The sequence below is a fragment of the Lampetra planeri genome, chromosome 8 (genome assembly GCF_965212315.1).
Source record: "Lampetra planeri chromosome 8, kcLamPlan1.2.h2, whole genome shotgun sequence".
In the NCBI taxonomy this organism is placed as follows: Eukaryota; Metazoa; Chordata; class Hyperoartia; order Petromyzontiformes; family Petromyzontidae; genus Lampetra; species Lampetra planeri.
In genome coordinates, this window is record NC_136114.1 from 14,718,194 (window position 1) to 14,734,912 (window position 16,719).

Genomic DNA, 16,719 nt, shown 5'->3' on the forward strand with positions numbered 1-16,719 from the left:
TCGACTAGTATGTACTTTTCCTCTTAAGGTTACTTTATTGATGAATGCATCCCGAGTTTTTGTTATTTGTCATACACATTCTGTACAAAACAAATCTGACATTCAGACTCAAAGGAACCAAACAGCCCCAACCATCCTTCATCAATAAAATGCCCTGAACAAAGACCATGGCAACAAACAAGCCACGGGGATGGTGGTGGCTGCCCACCAAATGTGTAACCGCTTGGCAAACAGCAAACTGTGCAATGTCAATATTCTGCACGGCCCGTTCATTAATTTCCTCGTCGTCGCCCCAAATCCCGCATTCAACCAAGCGAGATTCATTAAAACTGCCCAGACTCCCGTACAAGGAAACAATCTGTAAACTTATTACAACTTTTAATTCAGTATGCCGGTTGCAGTGTGGCACGCTGTGGCATCTCCCAGCACAATCTCACCAGGTGGTGGCAGGAATATGAATCAGGAGCCCCGGGGGCAAATAGGCCCAAGCAGCCTGTGCTCAGAAACTGGGAAAGACGAACCACAGTGGCGGTCGTTAATCCGGTGGCCAGTGCACTGCACTCCGTCAGGAAGGCTTCTGGACTTTAGTACAGGCTTCTGCTCACAGGGGGTCTGCGTGTCGCCGTGTGCACACGGACGCGGGGCACACACGGACGCAGGCACACACTGACGCGGGCTCACACGGACGCGGGCTCACACGGGAGCGAGTTGCTTTACGCGTCTTGCTCCGACGGCTGCGATGACGGCGCTGAGGCTGGCACGTCGCTCTTGTCGCCGAGGGGAGGCGCTCGCGCGGGTCCGTACAGCAGCTCCGTCACCAGCTCCCGCACTCGCGCCGTGTCCTCGGGGTCTGTGCAGGCGGGCAGACGGGCGGGACACGTGCGGAGGCACACGGCTCGGATTTGCACGTCACTAGGGAGACGTGTTCACGGTGTGCCGGGGGAAGCTTTACAAATGCTCTCCCCCTCCATCGGCGCTTCACAATGAGAATCTTTACTTCCACAGGAGAAGGAGGAATCCAATGAGCATATGAAGCTCTTCATGGGGACCGGTCAGTCAGCTACAACAACAAACAATACAGACAACGATAGGAGTGCAAAATAGGAAAAATAAATACGTATAAATAAAGTAGGTATTTTTTTTTTGAAATACATAAATTCCTGACCTCCGTATGCCGTGGCTGCCTGGGGACATATACTACAGTAGTCTACACAGACTGCCGGGGCAAGTGCTGTTAGCGAGCACCTATTAAGGACGGCATGGAGCATGAGGTGGTGGTGCGGTCAGCACCGTGCCTCGTCTCAACCAGTGGTCATATTTACACACTGTACCAGATATTCATTTAAGGCAGAGTCAAGCTAGGGACAGCGCAGGACAAGTTCAGATATTACTCGGTACCGATGTTAGCACGACGTGAAAACCACTTCACAACCACTCCAAAGACACAAAGACAAAGATCTCCCGTATAACCTGAACAGATCGTTGGGGCAAGTGCCGTAAGCGAGAACCTAAGGCCAGAACAGCACACGAGGGGGTGAGTGGCCAGCACACGCCGGGCCGCCTTTGCCTCCCTAGTGGCGATGTTTACACATCACATCAGGTACTCAACTACATACAAGACACACGGACGTAGGTATACACACGCACACACCTACGATTTGCGTTGAATGGAGAACTCTCTGCCCAAGAGCGGCTTTGTTGCCGCGTGGTGAGCGGACGTGAGCACGCTCGGGGCACGCGCTCAGGGGAGCCACTCGACCCCACGTGGGCAACTCCAGCCCACCACCCCCACCCCACACCGCACCCCTAATAAATGCAAACTCAAAAACTGCCCCGCCCCCATCCCCTACCCACCCCCAGCTGCTAGTGCCAGCACAGCCAATTAGGCGGCGGCGCGGCTCTCCAGTACGGCACAAGGGCAAAGGGGGGAAGATTAAAGGCAGGAGCGAGTGCACATGTGCGGCTCTGCCTTCAAGTGTGGGATCTGGGAACGCATTTCCTGGCCATCAATAATGCACAAAGTTCACTGGCAGGTGACGCACGGCGGCCGCCAGTGTCGGTGCGCCTGCAGATTTTCGATGCTTCGAAAACGAGATGCTGATGAAGAGACCGACTGCCGCAGTCGGGCTGTCTGAATTGGGCACACGATCGTTGTCATCGTTATACTCAGCGTCATCATCATCATCAGCCATGGTCAATCCACTGCTGGATTCCCGCCACCGCACACGATCCTGTGATGTAACAGTCCACCCAGGCCCCACGCTCGAGCTGATCTCATTGCTCCATCTCCACATCATCTGAGATGTGTTCCACTCCCATGGTCCGTTGTGCAACTGACAATTAATTAGAAAATGCTTATTTGACCGAGGGTTTTTTGAAGCAGCGATAACGGGAACCTGGGTATTTTGAATCTATGATGATTTCATTCCAAAGTGGTATAGACGTGACTTAACCGAAAAGAACCAAAGAATAATTCCTGCAGTCACGAAAGCTCCCAAATTAAGATTGGTATAAAATCATCATTATTATTTTAATCATCATGATATTCCTATTGCTTTATTGCAAGATGTATGTTTGTCCATCATTCCGCTTCCAACTTCAGCGCTTCGAGTAGCAAATAGGATGAGCAATACACGAAACAAATCAGCAAAAGAAAATCCATTTCCCAAAGAGCAGGTTGGATTTTGAGAGGGAATGACCTGAGCTGAAGAGGAGGAAAAATAATTTTAGTTGCATTTAGATGCAATCGAAATATGGATTATTGTTGTATCACTGAAGAGAACTCACAGCTAGCTGAAAAACTGCCTCACTGCCATCTGCGAGTCGCAAAGCAGCAGATATATTAAAAATATATATTTCTGAAAGACCAGACAGTGCACAACAGCGATTTTTTGGACGACGAGAAAGAGAGAGAGTGGAGATTGCATGCCATCAATGGCCCATCCTTTACTGTGAATGGAATTAATGCCCGATTGCAGAGTGTCGAAGTGAAAAGGAAGTTCTTGGTGTCTGGAGTGGTGAGAGATGGTGCCAAAGGACACAAGAGACAATTGTAATTTCGATGTACTCTGTACACTACATCTGTTCATACGACTGAGCAAATTGTGAAATTTCACAGCCGGTTAGCCGAGTGCACATAATACACACACACAATATTCTGGCGTGACAACATTCTTTTACAAAAATTCAGCTGCAGTTTTAGATAACTCACAATACACCGGGGGAACGCTGCGGCGTCTTTAGAGTTATATTTTTTTGCTGTTTCTCTCTCTCCCGCTCATTCAGCTGCGCTAAGTGCAGCCGTTTTTTTTCTGGCCAAAGAATAAAATAATGGCGCTCCTCGCTAGGGGACAGGATCGCTGGAACGCGCGGGCTTTATCGAGCGCACAGGCTACATCGGTCGGACGGGTGTGCAAAAAGAGTGAACGATAAAAAAACGAGGGCATTAAAAGAGTGCGACACACGTCCGGGTTGCCAAATTGTGCGCGTTACAAATCGTCTTGTCATTATTAAAACAGTGGGCCACCCCGCGAAGACTCCGGGTGCACATCATCACCACGCCTGGCCTCCTTTGTCGATCCAACGGTAACGTTCGTACACTCACCACATACTCAATCGAGGCCGAGTTGATCTACAGGCGAGGCTTACGGTAACCATTTGCCACCGACGTAAATGCCCTGCTGGGAATTGCACCCAAGGTCGCCAGCACTGAAGTGCGTTGAGTAAACCGCTGCAATACTGATCCGTACAACAAGCAGATACAAGCATGCACACAAAGCATCTCCATGTGGCTACACAGGCTGTTGGGCCAGGACTGTTAGCGAGCACCTACGAAGGCCGCATGGCGCACGAGGGGGCTGTGTGGCCAGCATCACGCCTGGCCACCTTTGTCTCACCCATGTAGATTTTAACACACCGCAACAGGCACTCATTTAAGGCTGAGTTGGACCGGTTGAGATAATCGTCCCTGGTGTTGGCCGTGAGCAGGAATCGAAATCGGGTCGCCGGGTTCGTCGTACAGCGCCCTAACCGCTACATTACCGCTCTCCAAATACAAAGACGTAACAAAGACAAAGATCCCCAGTATAGCCTTCAACAGACTGTTGGGGCAAGTGCTGCTAGCGAGCACCAATGAAGGCTGGAAGAGTACACGAGGGGGTGGGTGGCCAACATCACGCCCCACCGCCTTTGTCTCCCCAGTGGCGATGTTTACACACCGCACCAGGTACTCATTTGAGGCTGAGTCGACCTAGGGGAGGCACAGGATCCGTTCAGATATTCGTCACTGGTGTTGGCGCTAACCACTACACTACCCACTACCCACGCACACACACACACAAGCCAGGGTACTGATGACATTTCATTATTCCCAGCGTCAAGAGTGCTCTAATGAATGTCGCACGCCAAAATTACGGATAGAAGAAGCAGGTGAAAGACATTTCCGCTCCAAAAGGCTGCTGCCGTTCCGCTAATTTCCGTGCGCACAGCACCACAGGCGGGGGCGCAAGGCCAAGTCGCAGTTCTCCATTTCTCCTTCTCGAACAGAAGTGCCACTCGTCACCATCGACCTGCGCGATGTCACACTGACAAGACAAACTTGTAATGGCGAGGGGCTACATCCTGGCGAGGCGCCGTCATGAACCCTTTCCCGTTCCCATGACGTATGTGTACGTCATCGTCGGCACCGAGGCTCCCACAAGGCCACGCGGGGAGGGCGTGTGGAACAGTTTGCCGCCAACTATCGTAGAGTTCTGTCGTGTCACTACGGTTCTCTGCGGTGAGTACGTCTTTAAAAACGATGGCGCCAAGCCTCTCTAAATAAAATTCACGCTACTTTCAGTCGTCTCGGAACGCGAAAGGGTTAACTAATTAATAACATTCGCAAGCGCGCCTCGACCGACCGCCTGCTGGCCAGTCATGATCCACGCCTACTGCCATGCCTCTTATCGTTGTTGTTGTTGTTGCTTTGCTTGTTTACCCATGAAAGCTTCATCGAGTCTTAGACTATTTTCGGGCAGAAGGATCTTGCCAAAATGTTTGCAGCAGGGACCGATGTTGCTCCATGTCAATTAGCAATTTGTGGGAAATTGGGATGTTTGGCACGATATCGGTTACGTTAAATTCGGAGGGAACCATTGCGGAATGGGGGAGAGAAAACATACAAACTCGTACCTGTCAACCCATACGGTTTACCCGCATTATTGTACAGGAAAATTGAGTTTTCAGGTCCACACGGCGTACAGCCGTTTCAATACGGGCAAAATAAAAAATGTTTGTCTATTTGTTTGAGTTTCTCCCTTCTGATGGGACTGTTTAGGATGCACGTTGACATTTATAAGCGCACGGGGTGACCAATAAGATCTGAATTGGTCTGTAATAAGGTAGGGCACTGATAAGGGGTTGACAGGTATGCAAACTCCGCACAGAAAGGCACCCGAGTTGGGAATCGAACCTGGGGCCTTCTTGCCGAGTGCTCCCACTGCGTCACCCTGCCGCCCTCCCTAAATCCGTTCTCGAATGTATCTGTTTATCTGCCCATGAGGTTGTTGTTATTTCTTTATGACAATGTGCCACCACTGTCTATGTACAGCATATCTTGATAGGTGGTTGCGTTTCATGCACTGCGTCAATCCAAACTGCAGCGGATTATACGAACGGAGACAAAGATACCCCATATACCCTTAACAGACATTTGGGGCAAGTTCTGTGTGCAAGCACATACATACACAAGACAAAGACCCCCGTATAGTCAGAACAGACTGTTGGGGCAAGGGGGCTGTTAGCGAGCACCTACGAAGGCCGGCACGGCACACGAGGGGGTGGGGTGGCCAACACCACGCCCGGCCGCCTTGGTAGTGGAGATGTTAACACACCTCACAAAGGTACAGATTTGAGGCTGAGTCGACCTAGGGGAGGCCTAGGACCGGTTCAGATAATCGTCACTGGTGTTGGCCGTGAAGGGGAATTGAACTCGGGTTGCAGGTCTCATAGCGCAGCGCGCTAACCGCTACACTACCGCTCCCCCATACATACACAGACATACACAGATACACACAAACACGCACTCTTCTGGCTCTTATCCCCCCCAGGACAATGTCACAAAAATAAAAGCGTGCGTCATGAATACTCCAGAAGCCGACAGGCGCAACCCACTGTGTGCGTCCGTGCGTGTGCTCGCATACACGCAGACACTTATACCATGGCGTGTGCAAGCATGCACGCACACACCACTACAATGGCGTGTGCACGCACGCACACACCACAACCATGGCGTGTGCAAGCATGCACGCACACACTTCTACCATGGCGTGTGCAAGCATGCAGTACTACCATGGGGTGTGCATGAGAGTGTGGGGAGCGGTGGTGCAGTGGTAAGTGGACTGGGCCAAGAACCCAGTGACCCAAGCTCTATTCTCGCTGACAGCCACCATCACCGGTGAATATCTGAACCAATTCTGGGCCTCCTCTAGGTCAAATTAGCCTCAAATGTGTATTTGGTGCGGTGTGTAAACATCAGCAATGGGGAGACAAAGGCAGCAGGGCATGGTGTTGACCACACCGCCCCACTCCTGCACACCGCGCCACCCTTCCTAGGTGTTCGCCAACAGCATTTCCTCCCATCTGGCTATGTCGGCCCCACGGTGGATCTTTGTCTTTGTATGTGTCCTTGGGGAGAGGTAGTGCAGTCAGTCATGTTCTAAAGGGGCAGGGTCAGAGAGGCCGGCCGGCTGGTCCAGGTGATCGGAGGAGCGGGGAGGTGAACCTGGTGGAGGGGAGGCCCAGGTACCCCTGAAATGTGCCGAATATGCGACGTGGAAAGATGTTAACTACCCCGTCTGGTATACAGGAGGTCGTGGGTTCCATCCTGACCCTGACGCCTGCATATTTGGAGTTTGTATGTTCTCCACATGATAAGCCACTTCGTTGAGCTATCATTTGTGGCCAGGTCACGTCTGAAAGGGAGCTGCATAGCTCAGTAGGCGTGGCCTGCTAAAATAAAAACAAATTGTCAAGAGTGAAATAGTCTTGGTGCGCACCGCATGCTGCACGTGCAATGCTCGCGTACCATGGCTTGGGGGGGCGGGGGCGGGGAGGTGCGGGGGGTGGGGGGGGGCGGGGGCGGTGGCGGAGGGGGGGGGGGGACTGACCGAGGCACAGGCGTGCGAGTTGCTCGCCGAAGGCGGGACGAGAGCGCAGCGTGGTGAGCAGGTCCGAGGACTCCATCCTCTGCAGGCCCACGTTCCAGTAGACGTAGATGTGGTGGTTGAAGGTGGCGTACACGAGACACGGGCTGTTCTGCCCGCCCTTGCACGCGTACATGCCTGCGTCACAGCACACGCGTGTCACATGATCCATGGACTGTCCGCTGATGGATGAAGCCGTCACCACCACCTCAATCGTATTGATTCTCGTTTGTCTCGTTTGGACAGTTCGTTCCATTAAGACTAAATGCAATTTAAGCATCATCATCATCAACGGCCAGGATCTATCCACTCCCGGATGAAGGCATCCCCAAGCCGTTGCCATCTCTTAGATATTATGGCACTGAAAAGGACTGGCAGCGTTTTCCAATTGCCGGAGACGAAGGAGGCAACCAGAATAAATATAAATAGCCGCATTCGTACCGGGTGCACAACGTGAATAGAACGCCACAGGTCGCCGATTTGTTGTCATTGTTTTGTCACCGCGATCTGCGTGAATACCTGAACACCGAAAGCTAAGCTCTATTTAACCAAATAAAACCCATCGCTTCGTGGCGACGTGGCCGTGCTGCTCGATGTGCAATCAGCGCCGTCGCATTCACGCTCGGTTACTCCCCCTCCCCTATCAAACGCGACGCACCTGTCCCTCGCAAGGCACGGCGCCGAGTGGCCGGACGGCGACACTGGGGCCGCACTTACCAGGGCGGCGCTCCGCGGCGTTAAGGGCAGGCATTAGGCCTTAAATCATCGGTTGAGTGGCTACGTAATAGGCGAGCGGGTGAGCAAGTGTGGAAATATATAGGCTATTAGGGAAAACAATTACTGTTACAGGTCTACAATAATGTAGATTAACAATCGACAGGACTATTCATGTAACCGCGCAACTTCCATATTAACTGCCAAAACGCTCGGATTTATTTCCGGAGGTCGCATTTTCAAAACACACAAAACGGGCTCTGTAATAAAAACGTGCATAATGCCTGTGTGCGTTGCATACTGCGGACACGTCGAAGCCATTCGTACGTGTGCAACGGTCTGCGAAAATGCGGCGAGAGAATATTCACGGTGACGAGAGGGGATGTTTCGTAGATGTTACGCGTGCACCGCAATGCCTGCCACGAGTGCAGCGAGATGACTTTGCCGTGGTGAAGCACGGCTGTTGTTGTGAAAAGCTGCCACAACCCCAAGGGGCTTCATCCGCCTGACATCAATTACTAGCACAGGCATGCGTGCGGATCTGGAAGGCAACTGTGCGACATTAACCCATGCACAAACCCGAGTTGAGCTACTGCCTTTGCACCACCACGGCCACACTAGTGAAACAACCACCACAACTATACCATCACTGTGTAAATACCACCACCACCAGTGTACCAACCCCACTGCCCATGTACCACCACCAATGTACAACCACCGCCACCACCTGTGTACTGCCACCTCCCCTGTATCAGCACCACGTGTGTCCCGCCACCTCTAACCTTGCACTGCAACAACTACTCCTGTGCCACCATCACAACAAAATAACCCCACAATGTAACCGGTAGTGGCCAAAAACATACCGATGATGACAAATTAACCGGGAAATTAACGAAACTGGGATTACACATAGTGGCAACATCGCCTCCAACTCCGAAAACTTGGCAAGAAAATAAAGTCTTGAGCCTCAGTGAGGCTTTCCGGGTAAACAATAATAATAATCACCACCCTTGCACCATGCCTGCCCTGCCCGTACCATCATCACCACCCATGTACTACCCCTGTACTCCCACCGCTATCCCTGTACCACCAGCAATCGCCATGCATAACCGACCCTATAGGAGTCTACAGAACCACAATTGCTCGTGTACCACCACCACCACCGCTGCTGCCACAGCGCTGTACAACCACAATCCACGAGGTGAGCAGACAGCGCACGATGCAACGCGCCTGGTGGCAGCGGCGGCGGCGATGAGCGGGTGTTAACGTCGAACGTATTTATAGCCGTTGGCTGCATACGTTACGAAGCTGTTAATTAAAAAAGAAAAATGAGACAATCTTAGCTCCTGCAGAGAAAGCGGTGTTAATTAACGCTATATATATATTTTTTTTTTTATCCAACGAAAAAAGAACTTGCAAAGAAAATAAAAAATGGTCTGTGATGTTCGTAAATTATTATTGATTGATGACATTCTCATTGTTACAGACATAAAATAATGATGTGCTGTGCAAGGGATTGACATCAGGGGGATTAACATTAGAGTGGTCGTGCGCTACACATAACACTCGGTGCAGTTTGCACGGAGCGAACCACAATCCCGTTTGACGTTCGTCTGTTGCAATTCATAAAGCATTTCGTGCACGCTGTCAACCACCCCACTTCAGAACGTACGCGCGGAATCTTCTGCAAGGACGCCTTCGTTGTGCGCCAGTCGCAGCCCGAAACCACCCCCCCCCCACCACGGTTCTACGACGACTTCTAAACGATGCAAATCGCTTTTAAAAACCTGTTGCTAAGAAACTATCGGCACCCGAGCCTCCCTCGGAGAGGCAATAACGAGTCTCGGAGGGCTTCCACAGTGCTCATAAAATACACACAAATCACAGAGTTGAATGCAGCTAGAGGCCCGAATATGTTGTGTGTGTGTGTGTGCAGCTTGAGTCACTGCTGTTTAAAATAATGGACCCTATGGACGCTTGAGCTCTGCTCTCAATGGGATCCATCAGATGTGAAGGATTTGTTTAGTAGGGCACTCTGGCCGCTTCCCTGTCTTGTATTGTGAGACGATAATGGTATTGAATTTGGCTTAATTACAGCCGGGTATATCCAGGTCAGTGGCGGAAAATATTTTTCGGCACTCGGCACGCCACATCCACCTACCACGGTTATCAACGTACGGTGTGAAAGAAGTTCAACGGACATGCACACTAGCTACGGCTGTGGCTACTTGTCACGTGGCACTTACTCAGGCCTTACTGGCGAACTGGGAGAATAGGCAGTGGGATATTAAACCCGAGTGATGACCTTGCAGAGAGGGCATCTCCAGACACCTGGCGGGCATCAGAGGAAGCAATTTCATGAGTGAGCGAGCAAAATATGGTCTCCTGGGTTAGGTTGCATGCTGAGCATTTTTTCTCAAAAGCGTCTGCCACGCACTACTGTTGACATCGCTGCAGAAGTTCCGTGAAATAATGTCAGAAAGAGTGGCTCAATGTGTGCCAGTCACCGTCTAAAAACCCACATTTTAAATCACTTCTCACCCACTCGAATTTCTTTAAAAAATATATATGTTGCTGCAGTTCAATATGCCCGCAGTAGTGCTTTGCGAAACCACGGTAGACCGCACTGGGATTACGAGTGTCTGTGAAAACGTGCGTGCGAGGGCGGGCGAGTGAGCGAAGATTTACCGGCGCAGAACGTGCAGACGTTCTCGTCAAAGTGGAAGCGGACGACGTTACGACGACGGTCGATGATGTACGTCTGCCCGTCCCAAGCGCACGCCACCACCTCCTCGCTCCCGTCACTCTGCCCATCGAGCGGCAGACAGCGGGGTGAGAGACTGGCAGCTTCGAAGATTGAGGTGACATTCAGGGGATGTCAAGGCATGTGCGTGTGTGGCCATCCCATCACCTCTGCATTTCCTCCTTCCCATATATCAACTGTTTTCCTATTACGGTGAGGATTGACTTGTGACAGGTAAAATACATCACCTTAAGCACACCAAAGACTAAGATCCCCTCTTAGAGCCATGCACATAAAAAAGACAAAGATCCATTGTGAGGCCTTTAACAGACTGCCGGGGCAAGTACTGTGACCGTGCACCTATGAAGGCTGACACGGCGCATATGGGGATTACGTGGCCAGCGAATGCCATGCCCCGTCACCTTCGTCTCCATGGTGCTGATGGTCACACACCGCTGCAGGTACTCATTTATGTCTGAGTTGACATAGAGGAGGCATAAAACTGATTCGGATATCACTCCGCACTGATGTTAGCCGTAGCCAGGATTCGAACCTAGGATGTTGGGGTTGGGAGTGCAGTGCGTTAACCACGATGCCACCGCTCCTACACGCGTACACATGGTTGACCAGCACTGACCACACGCACGCACGCATTCGCTCACACACACACACGTGTAAGCTTACACGCACACGCGTGTAAACTCACACACACACATACACACGTGTAAGCACATACACATCCTCCGGCCTCTGCGCGTTTGTGGGGAGATGCCTCACCGTGACATCGAGCTTAGCAAGCGCAAACAGCTGATGGTCGACCTGCACTGACCACAGCAGGCTGTCTGGACCCATTAGCTTCAGGGTACCTGCATCACACGCACAACACAGGCACACAGAGACATACAGGCAATGGAGCATCACGTCGTCCCCCTACTCACAGACTCATGCCCATTCGCAGCCCGACCCTGCGTGTACCACGCGCCGCACAGAGACGGCTGCCACTGGGGGTCCCACCTGGCTAATCAACAGCAGGGCACTGGAGTGGTTGAGATGATGAGATATGATGCAAGGTGCTGAGTTGCTGAGGCATTCAAGCAAGCGCCACTCTCTATGCAAATATTTATGCCTGCTGATGGGCACTGTGCTGTCACGAGGTCAACACTGAACAGCAGGACAGACATCCCGGCCTGATCTACACCTTCCTCGCCGGTCTGCACCAGGTCAGGTCAAGAGCAAGACGGTGGGTAGATAACCTTTTTAACTAAACAAATAGATAAATTTAAATTTTACGTGCCAATATCGCCCTCAACAAAGTAGGCATCGATGCACATTATAGCAGAACGGGAACGGTGCAGCAGTGGGCACGGAGCAACAGGAATAAAAAAATACAGGCAAGAGCCCAGTGAATGGGGGGGGGGGCAACTTGCAAGGCGCAAATCAATAAAAATGCAGAAACACACTATCACCAGCAGCCGTGACCTATTCACTGCTGGGTGAAGGCGTCTCTCGCAAGCCCGCGATGCCCCCGCCACCCGTCTTGCTCCTGCGAACCCGAAATCATCGCTCCACCTTCGCAGCCGATTCCCTCTCGAGCGCGTTGCCTGCTTTGGTTGCCACTCGGGCGACGCATTTCCCATAAAATATGTCTCTGCATCTCCTTGAGCGACTCCATTTCAAAAACACCATCAACTTAAAATTACACCACGCTTGAGAATGTTACAAATAACAGTTGAATAGAGGAGACGAAGTGGTGAAATCAGCTCGTGCGCCGGTGGATGGTAACGTCGCAGAATCGCGAGAGGTCGCGGCAGCTTAGGGGTGGCCTTCATCCAGCAGTAGATTGACAATGGATGATGATGAATTATGTTGTATATTTTATGGGTTCCTGCATTTTAATTGTAAAACGTGTCTTTGTTTACATGTGTAGTGTCTTCGAAAATTACTCACACCGACACGTTGTAGCAAGTCACCTGCTTCCACTTTATTTCACCTGTTCTTGCGCCAGTTATAGGCACTCCTATAACTATCTGTATGGTCACATATACTTGACTTCTCCCCGCTCTTATCTATTCTGCACCTCACTTATCCTGCACTCAGCAGCTCTGCTCTTAGCGACTCCGCACACAGCGTCTTCGTACTCAGCGTCTTCGCACTCAGCAACTCCGCCAACCTCCGGTCACAGCGTGCCCACCTGTTCGACCTCGGTTGCACCCGCTTCTCCCCTTAATTACTGGCGGTTTGTCAGTGCAAACCTCGTGTTGCAACGCACGCATCTGTTCGACCTCAGTTGCACCCGCTTAACAGCGCGCACCGCGTACATCTCTCCTCTACACATGGGCAAATGTGGTTTATTCTGCCCGCTTTGCCCAGAATGCCACTGGGTTTTCCCAGTTGTGGCAATATATAATTGTCAAATGAAAAATTAGAAAAAAAGTTTTGCTGGCTGGCTGGCACTGACATCACTGACACCACCCCACCACCCACCCTCCAGCCTGGCCATGGATCCTGTGCACATGTGAGGGCAGTACCGGTATATATATATACATATTCAGTTGTGCTATGAGCATCAGGTCTTTAGATAAAGTGCCCATTTTGAAAGTCTTGCACAGCAGTGCATCACGTGAGAAAACAGTCGGTGGGGGAGGCCTTCATCCAGCAGTGGATTGACAAAGGGCTGACAGTCATCATTATCAATCATGATTTACAGACAAGGGTCTCCATAGCTACCCGCGTCTCCCTTATGACACGCGTAATGGCTCACACCGGGCCTTCACCTGGTTAAACAGCAAACATTGATTTATCTTAAGCACGGCATGGACAAAGATTTGAAGGGGAAATGACGTATGGATTTTTTCGTCTTCAAAGTACAACAACAAAAAGGGATTGAAAAAGAGCGTCTTTTTTTCATTACGCCTCATGTGATCAATACTCCTAACGAGCACCGGCCATCATTAGTGGCCCCTGCTTTGTTGGGAGCCAGTTGAGGGGGTTAATTAGACCAGCGAGTGGTTCCGAATATCAGGTCAATTGTGGGATCCACGCGCGTCAGCGTCTCGGCGAGGAGCGGCACGGGGCGAGGGTCTCGGCACCACGCAGATCGAGATGACCACGAGGCTTGTGAGACCAGTTGGCAGGCGAGAAGTGAAACTGCGCACGAGTTATTACGGCAACGGGTAGAGGAACGGGCTTGTTTGTCTCACGCTTTCGAGGCTACCGACCTTTGCTTGGCCCACGCCGCAGCGCGATGGGAGAAAACGAGGAAACGCCGAGAATAAACTTCACTGCCGGTCTGCCGCAACTGCCGTCGGGTAATGTGGGGGTAAAAACAAAGACACGTCATGAGCACGGGCAGCATCACGGTCCGGTTCTGAAAGGGCCGGAGCAGCAGGGGCAGGAAGAGGAGGAGGGTGTTGTGTATGGTCGTCTGGGCGGTGATCAAACAGAACCTTCATCACTGTGCTACTGACACGTTGGCCACCCATCCACAGAAAGTCTACCGGCTTCATGTTTCACAAACTAAGCGGGCGGGAAACGTCCGGCGCGCCGGGCTGGCGCATGGCGCTCGCTCGGGACAACCGCGAGGGAGGGGAACGGCGATCTGAACCTATTAGAGCCCGCCGGTGGTGTGGCTTTGTTGACTGGGTAAAAGCGCCGCGTAATGACCACTTGGAATTGTGTACAATTTCGTTAGCCGGGACATGTAACGTCGTTACGGAATAATGATCGAGAGTGCATTCGCGGTGGCCCAACGCTGGGCTCCGCGGAAGCTATTAGTCAAGGATATTATGCCTCCTGTTAAAATACAGGACGCAGCCGTTGACACGCTGCCATCGCCAAACACTCCTGAAAAAATATTGCCCGCTCTTGTGCGGGGATAGAAGCGATAGATGCAATCTCGCGCCGCCAAAGGAGATTAGCGGCCTCTCACGGAGCTCATTTTGGCACCAGCGTGATTGATAGCTGCTGCGCGACGGTAGATCCTGGCTGACATGGGGCTACGTGGCTCAACTCGGAGCCAGAAGCTTCACTCGGCGCTGACAGCTCCGACAAAGGAATGCGAGGCGGCAAGCCCAGATCTCGTCTTGTAGCGCGGTGTCCACATGAATTACAACCTCACGCACGGCAACTTTTCACATTCAACTAATTTCAAAGCTCCCGGTTACTTTCTTATAACGTCTTTATTGTTAATAATTATTTATGACACGTCCACCGCTGTTATATTTCTGTGCGTATTCTCTCTGCTTGCGTCATGCAGTCTGCGGCTGCTCTTGTTTGTGTTCATGCAAACATAATCCCAGGTCAGCTAGTGCGCAAATCTAACGCTCGACGGCACAACAGAGCAGATGGATCCCAGCTTCATTACAGTCACCATTGAGGCGCGGGGCGGAGGGTAGTGGGGAGTTGGGGGGGGGGGTATGGACCCCTCATCACTTCCCTTGTGAGCCGCAGCTGCTTCCTTCCCCAAACCTGCAGATGTCTTGTATCCCTGCGCCCAGCCACCCCATCGCTCCTCTCTTCACCACGACCCGGATGTTGAACGTCGAATTGGACGAGACAACGCCGTGGGGCGATTGTGTGGAAGCACAGATGGGAGCTACGTAATGTTCCCTTTGAATGCATCGCGTTTAGCAAAATCGCCTCGAACGCCAAACCGTTTAACAGTGGTGGTGCCGGTTGATGTGGCAGTTGTGGAGGTGGTGGTGGAAGTAGTGGTGGTGGAGTTTGTGGAGATGGTAGTAATGCAGCTGGTGGCTAATCAGTGCTGGCATTTCCACATTGTATATTGCAGGGTTTATTTTTAAACCTGAAATGCAATTGCATCCTTTGCATGTGTGCAATTGCTTACTCGCACACAGCCGCTTCGTAAACTGCACACGAAGGTTAAGCCGTCCCCCTTTGTATAACCCCGATTGATGTAGGGAGACCACAAGCACATCCCAATATACTGCGCATTACAGGTGTCAGGGCTCATAAAGGAGTGTGGGCGCAGACGGCTCGACCCGTTAATAATCCCGCGCCTGCGTCGGCTTCACGTGTCCATCGTCAGCAATGGGCACGAAGCACCTAAACGAGGGTCATGCACAAGGTGATTTCACCAATTATACAACTAAAGGTTGAAAGCGTGAATTCATTAGCTCTGTCCGTCCATTCGTAACGGGAGGGGGGACCACGACAACGCTCATAAAGATGATCCAACACCAGAAAGACTGTTTGATGAAGTTGTTTTTGCTATTTGGAACTTGTTCTATTGAAAACTGGGCAAGCTGATCAAATGTTAAAGCCCTCTGATGTGTTTTCAGATTGTACCACGTGTCACACATCAAGATGTGTGACATTTCACTCCACACGGAGAGAAACATCAGACGTGGTGCCGAACAACAAGAGGCTCACCCTACAACACATCAGAGAAGTTTCCAGCCCAACCACGAAAACCTATGCAGTCGTATGCTCAAAGCACAAAACAAAAATTACTATTTGCAAACGCACGTTTTCAGAACTTCCAGACTGCCAATTAAATACTTACAAAGATCATCTAACGTAGGAAAGCGTGACGTAATCCACACTGATGTGTAACTTATCCTAATTTATTGGACGAGTGTTTGCGTGGTTGGCGGGAGGACGGGCATGGTGGTGGGGTGTCGTGTCCTGAGATCCGGGAGCCCTGCTTGGGCCTCCTCTCTCATCCGACGGGACGCACGCTCCGTGGAGGAGATGTCAGGGGGTGACATGGGGGGGGGGGGGGGTACGGAAGGATCGATAACGCAATCTCAGGGTTGTGTGCAAGTCTCCTGCGCAGCACAATTACCGCATGCAGGGGGGGTTCTTGTGCAAGCGCTATTTGGGATGTTTGTTAAAATGATTAGCTTTGCAATTACGGCGAAATGCGAATGAGACACGGCCGCAGGGAGAGGTTGGCGCAGGGGGTCACGATCGACGGTTTTAAAGTGGCCAGATATGCGATGCGCTCCCATTTTGTCGTCTCGCTTATTGCCTTTAAAGTCGACAATAAACACGGGTTTGCTTCAAAAGGCGCAACATGCCGACGAGATATTGAAAAAAACACGTTTTTTTTCCAAT

General features: G+C 51.4%; 1 protein-coding gene across 6 annotated transcripts in view; it reads right to left on the reverse strand.

The window, feature by feature from the left end:
• Positions 1 to 12: 12 nt before the first annotated feature.
• The window catches only part of ITFG2 (integrin alpha FG-GAP repeat containing 2), a 30,391-nt gene continuing 13,684 nt past the window's right edge, over positions 13 to 16,719 (reverse strand). For all 6 annotated transcript variants that reach the window (XM_078597150.1, XM_078597149.1, XM_078597152.1 and 3 more), the window contains 4 exons: positions 11,419 to 11,507; positions 10,587 to 10,704; positions 7,149 to 7,322; positions 13 to 850 (listed from right to left, as the gene is read on the reverse strand). In XM_078597150.1, the coding sequence (XP_078453276.1) occupies positions 714 to 850; positions 7,149 to 7,322; positions 10,587 to 10,704; positions 11,419 to 11,507 (518 nt within the window). In that variant the 3' untranslated portion in view covers positions 13 to 713. The remainder of the gene's footprint in view (positions 851 to 7,148; positions 7,323 to 10,586; positions 10,705 to 11,418; positions 11,508 to 16,719) is intronic.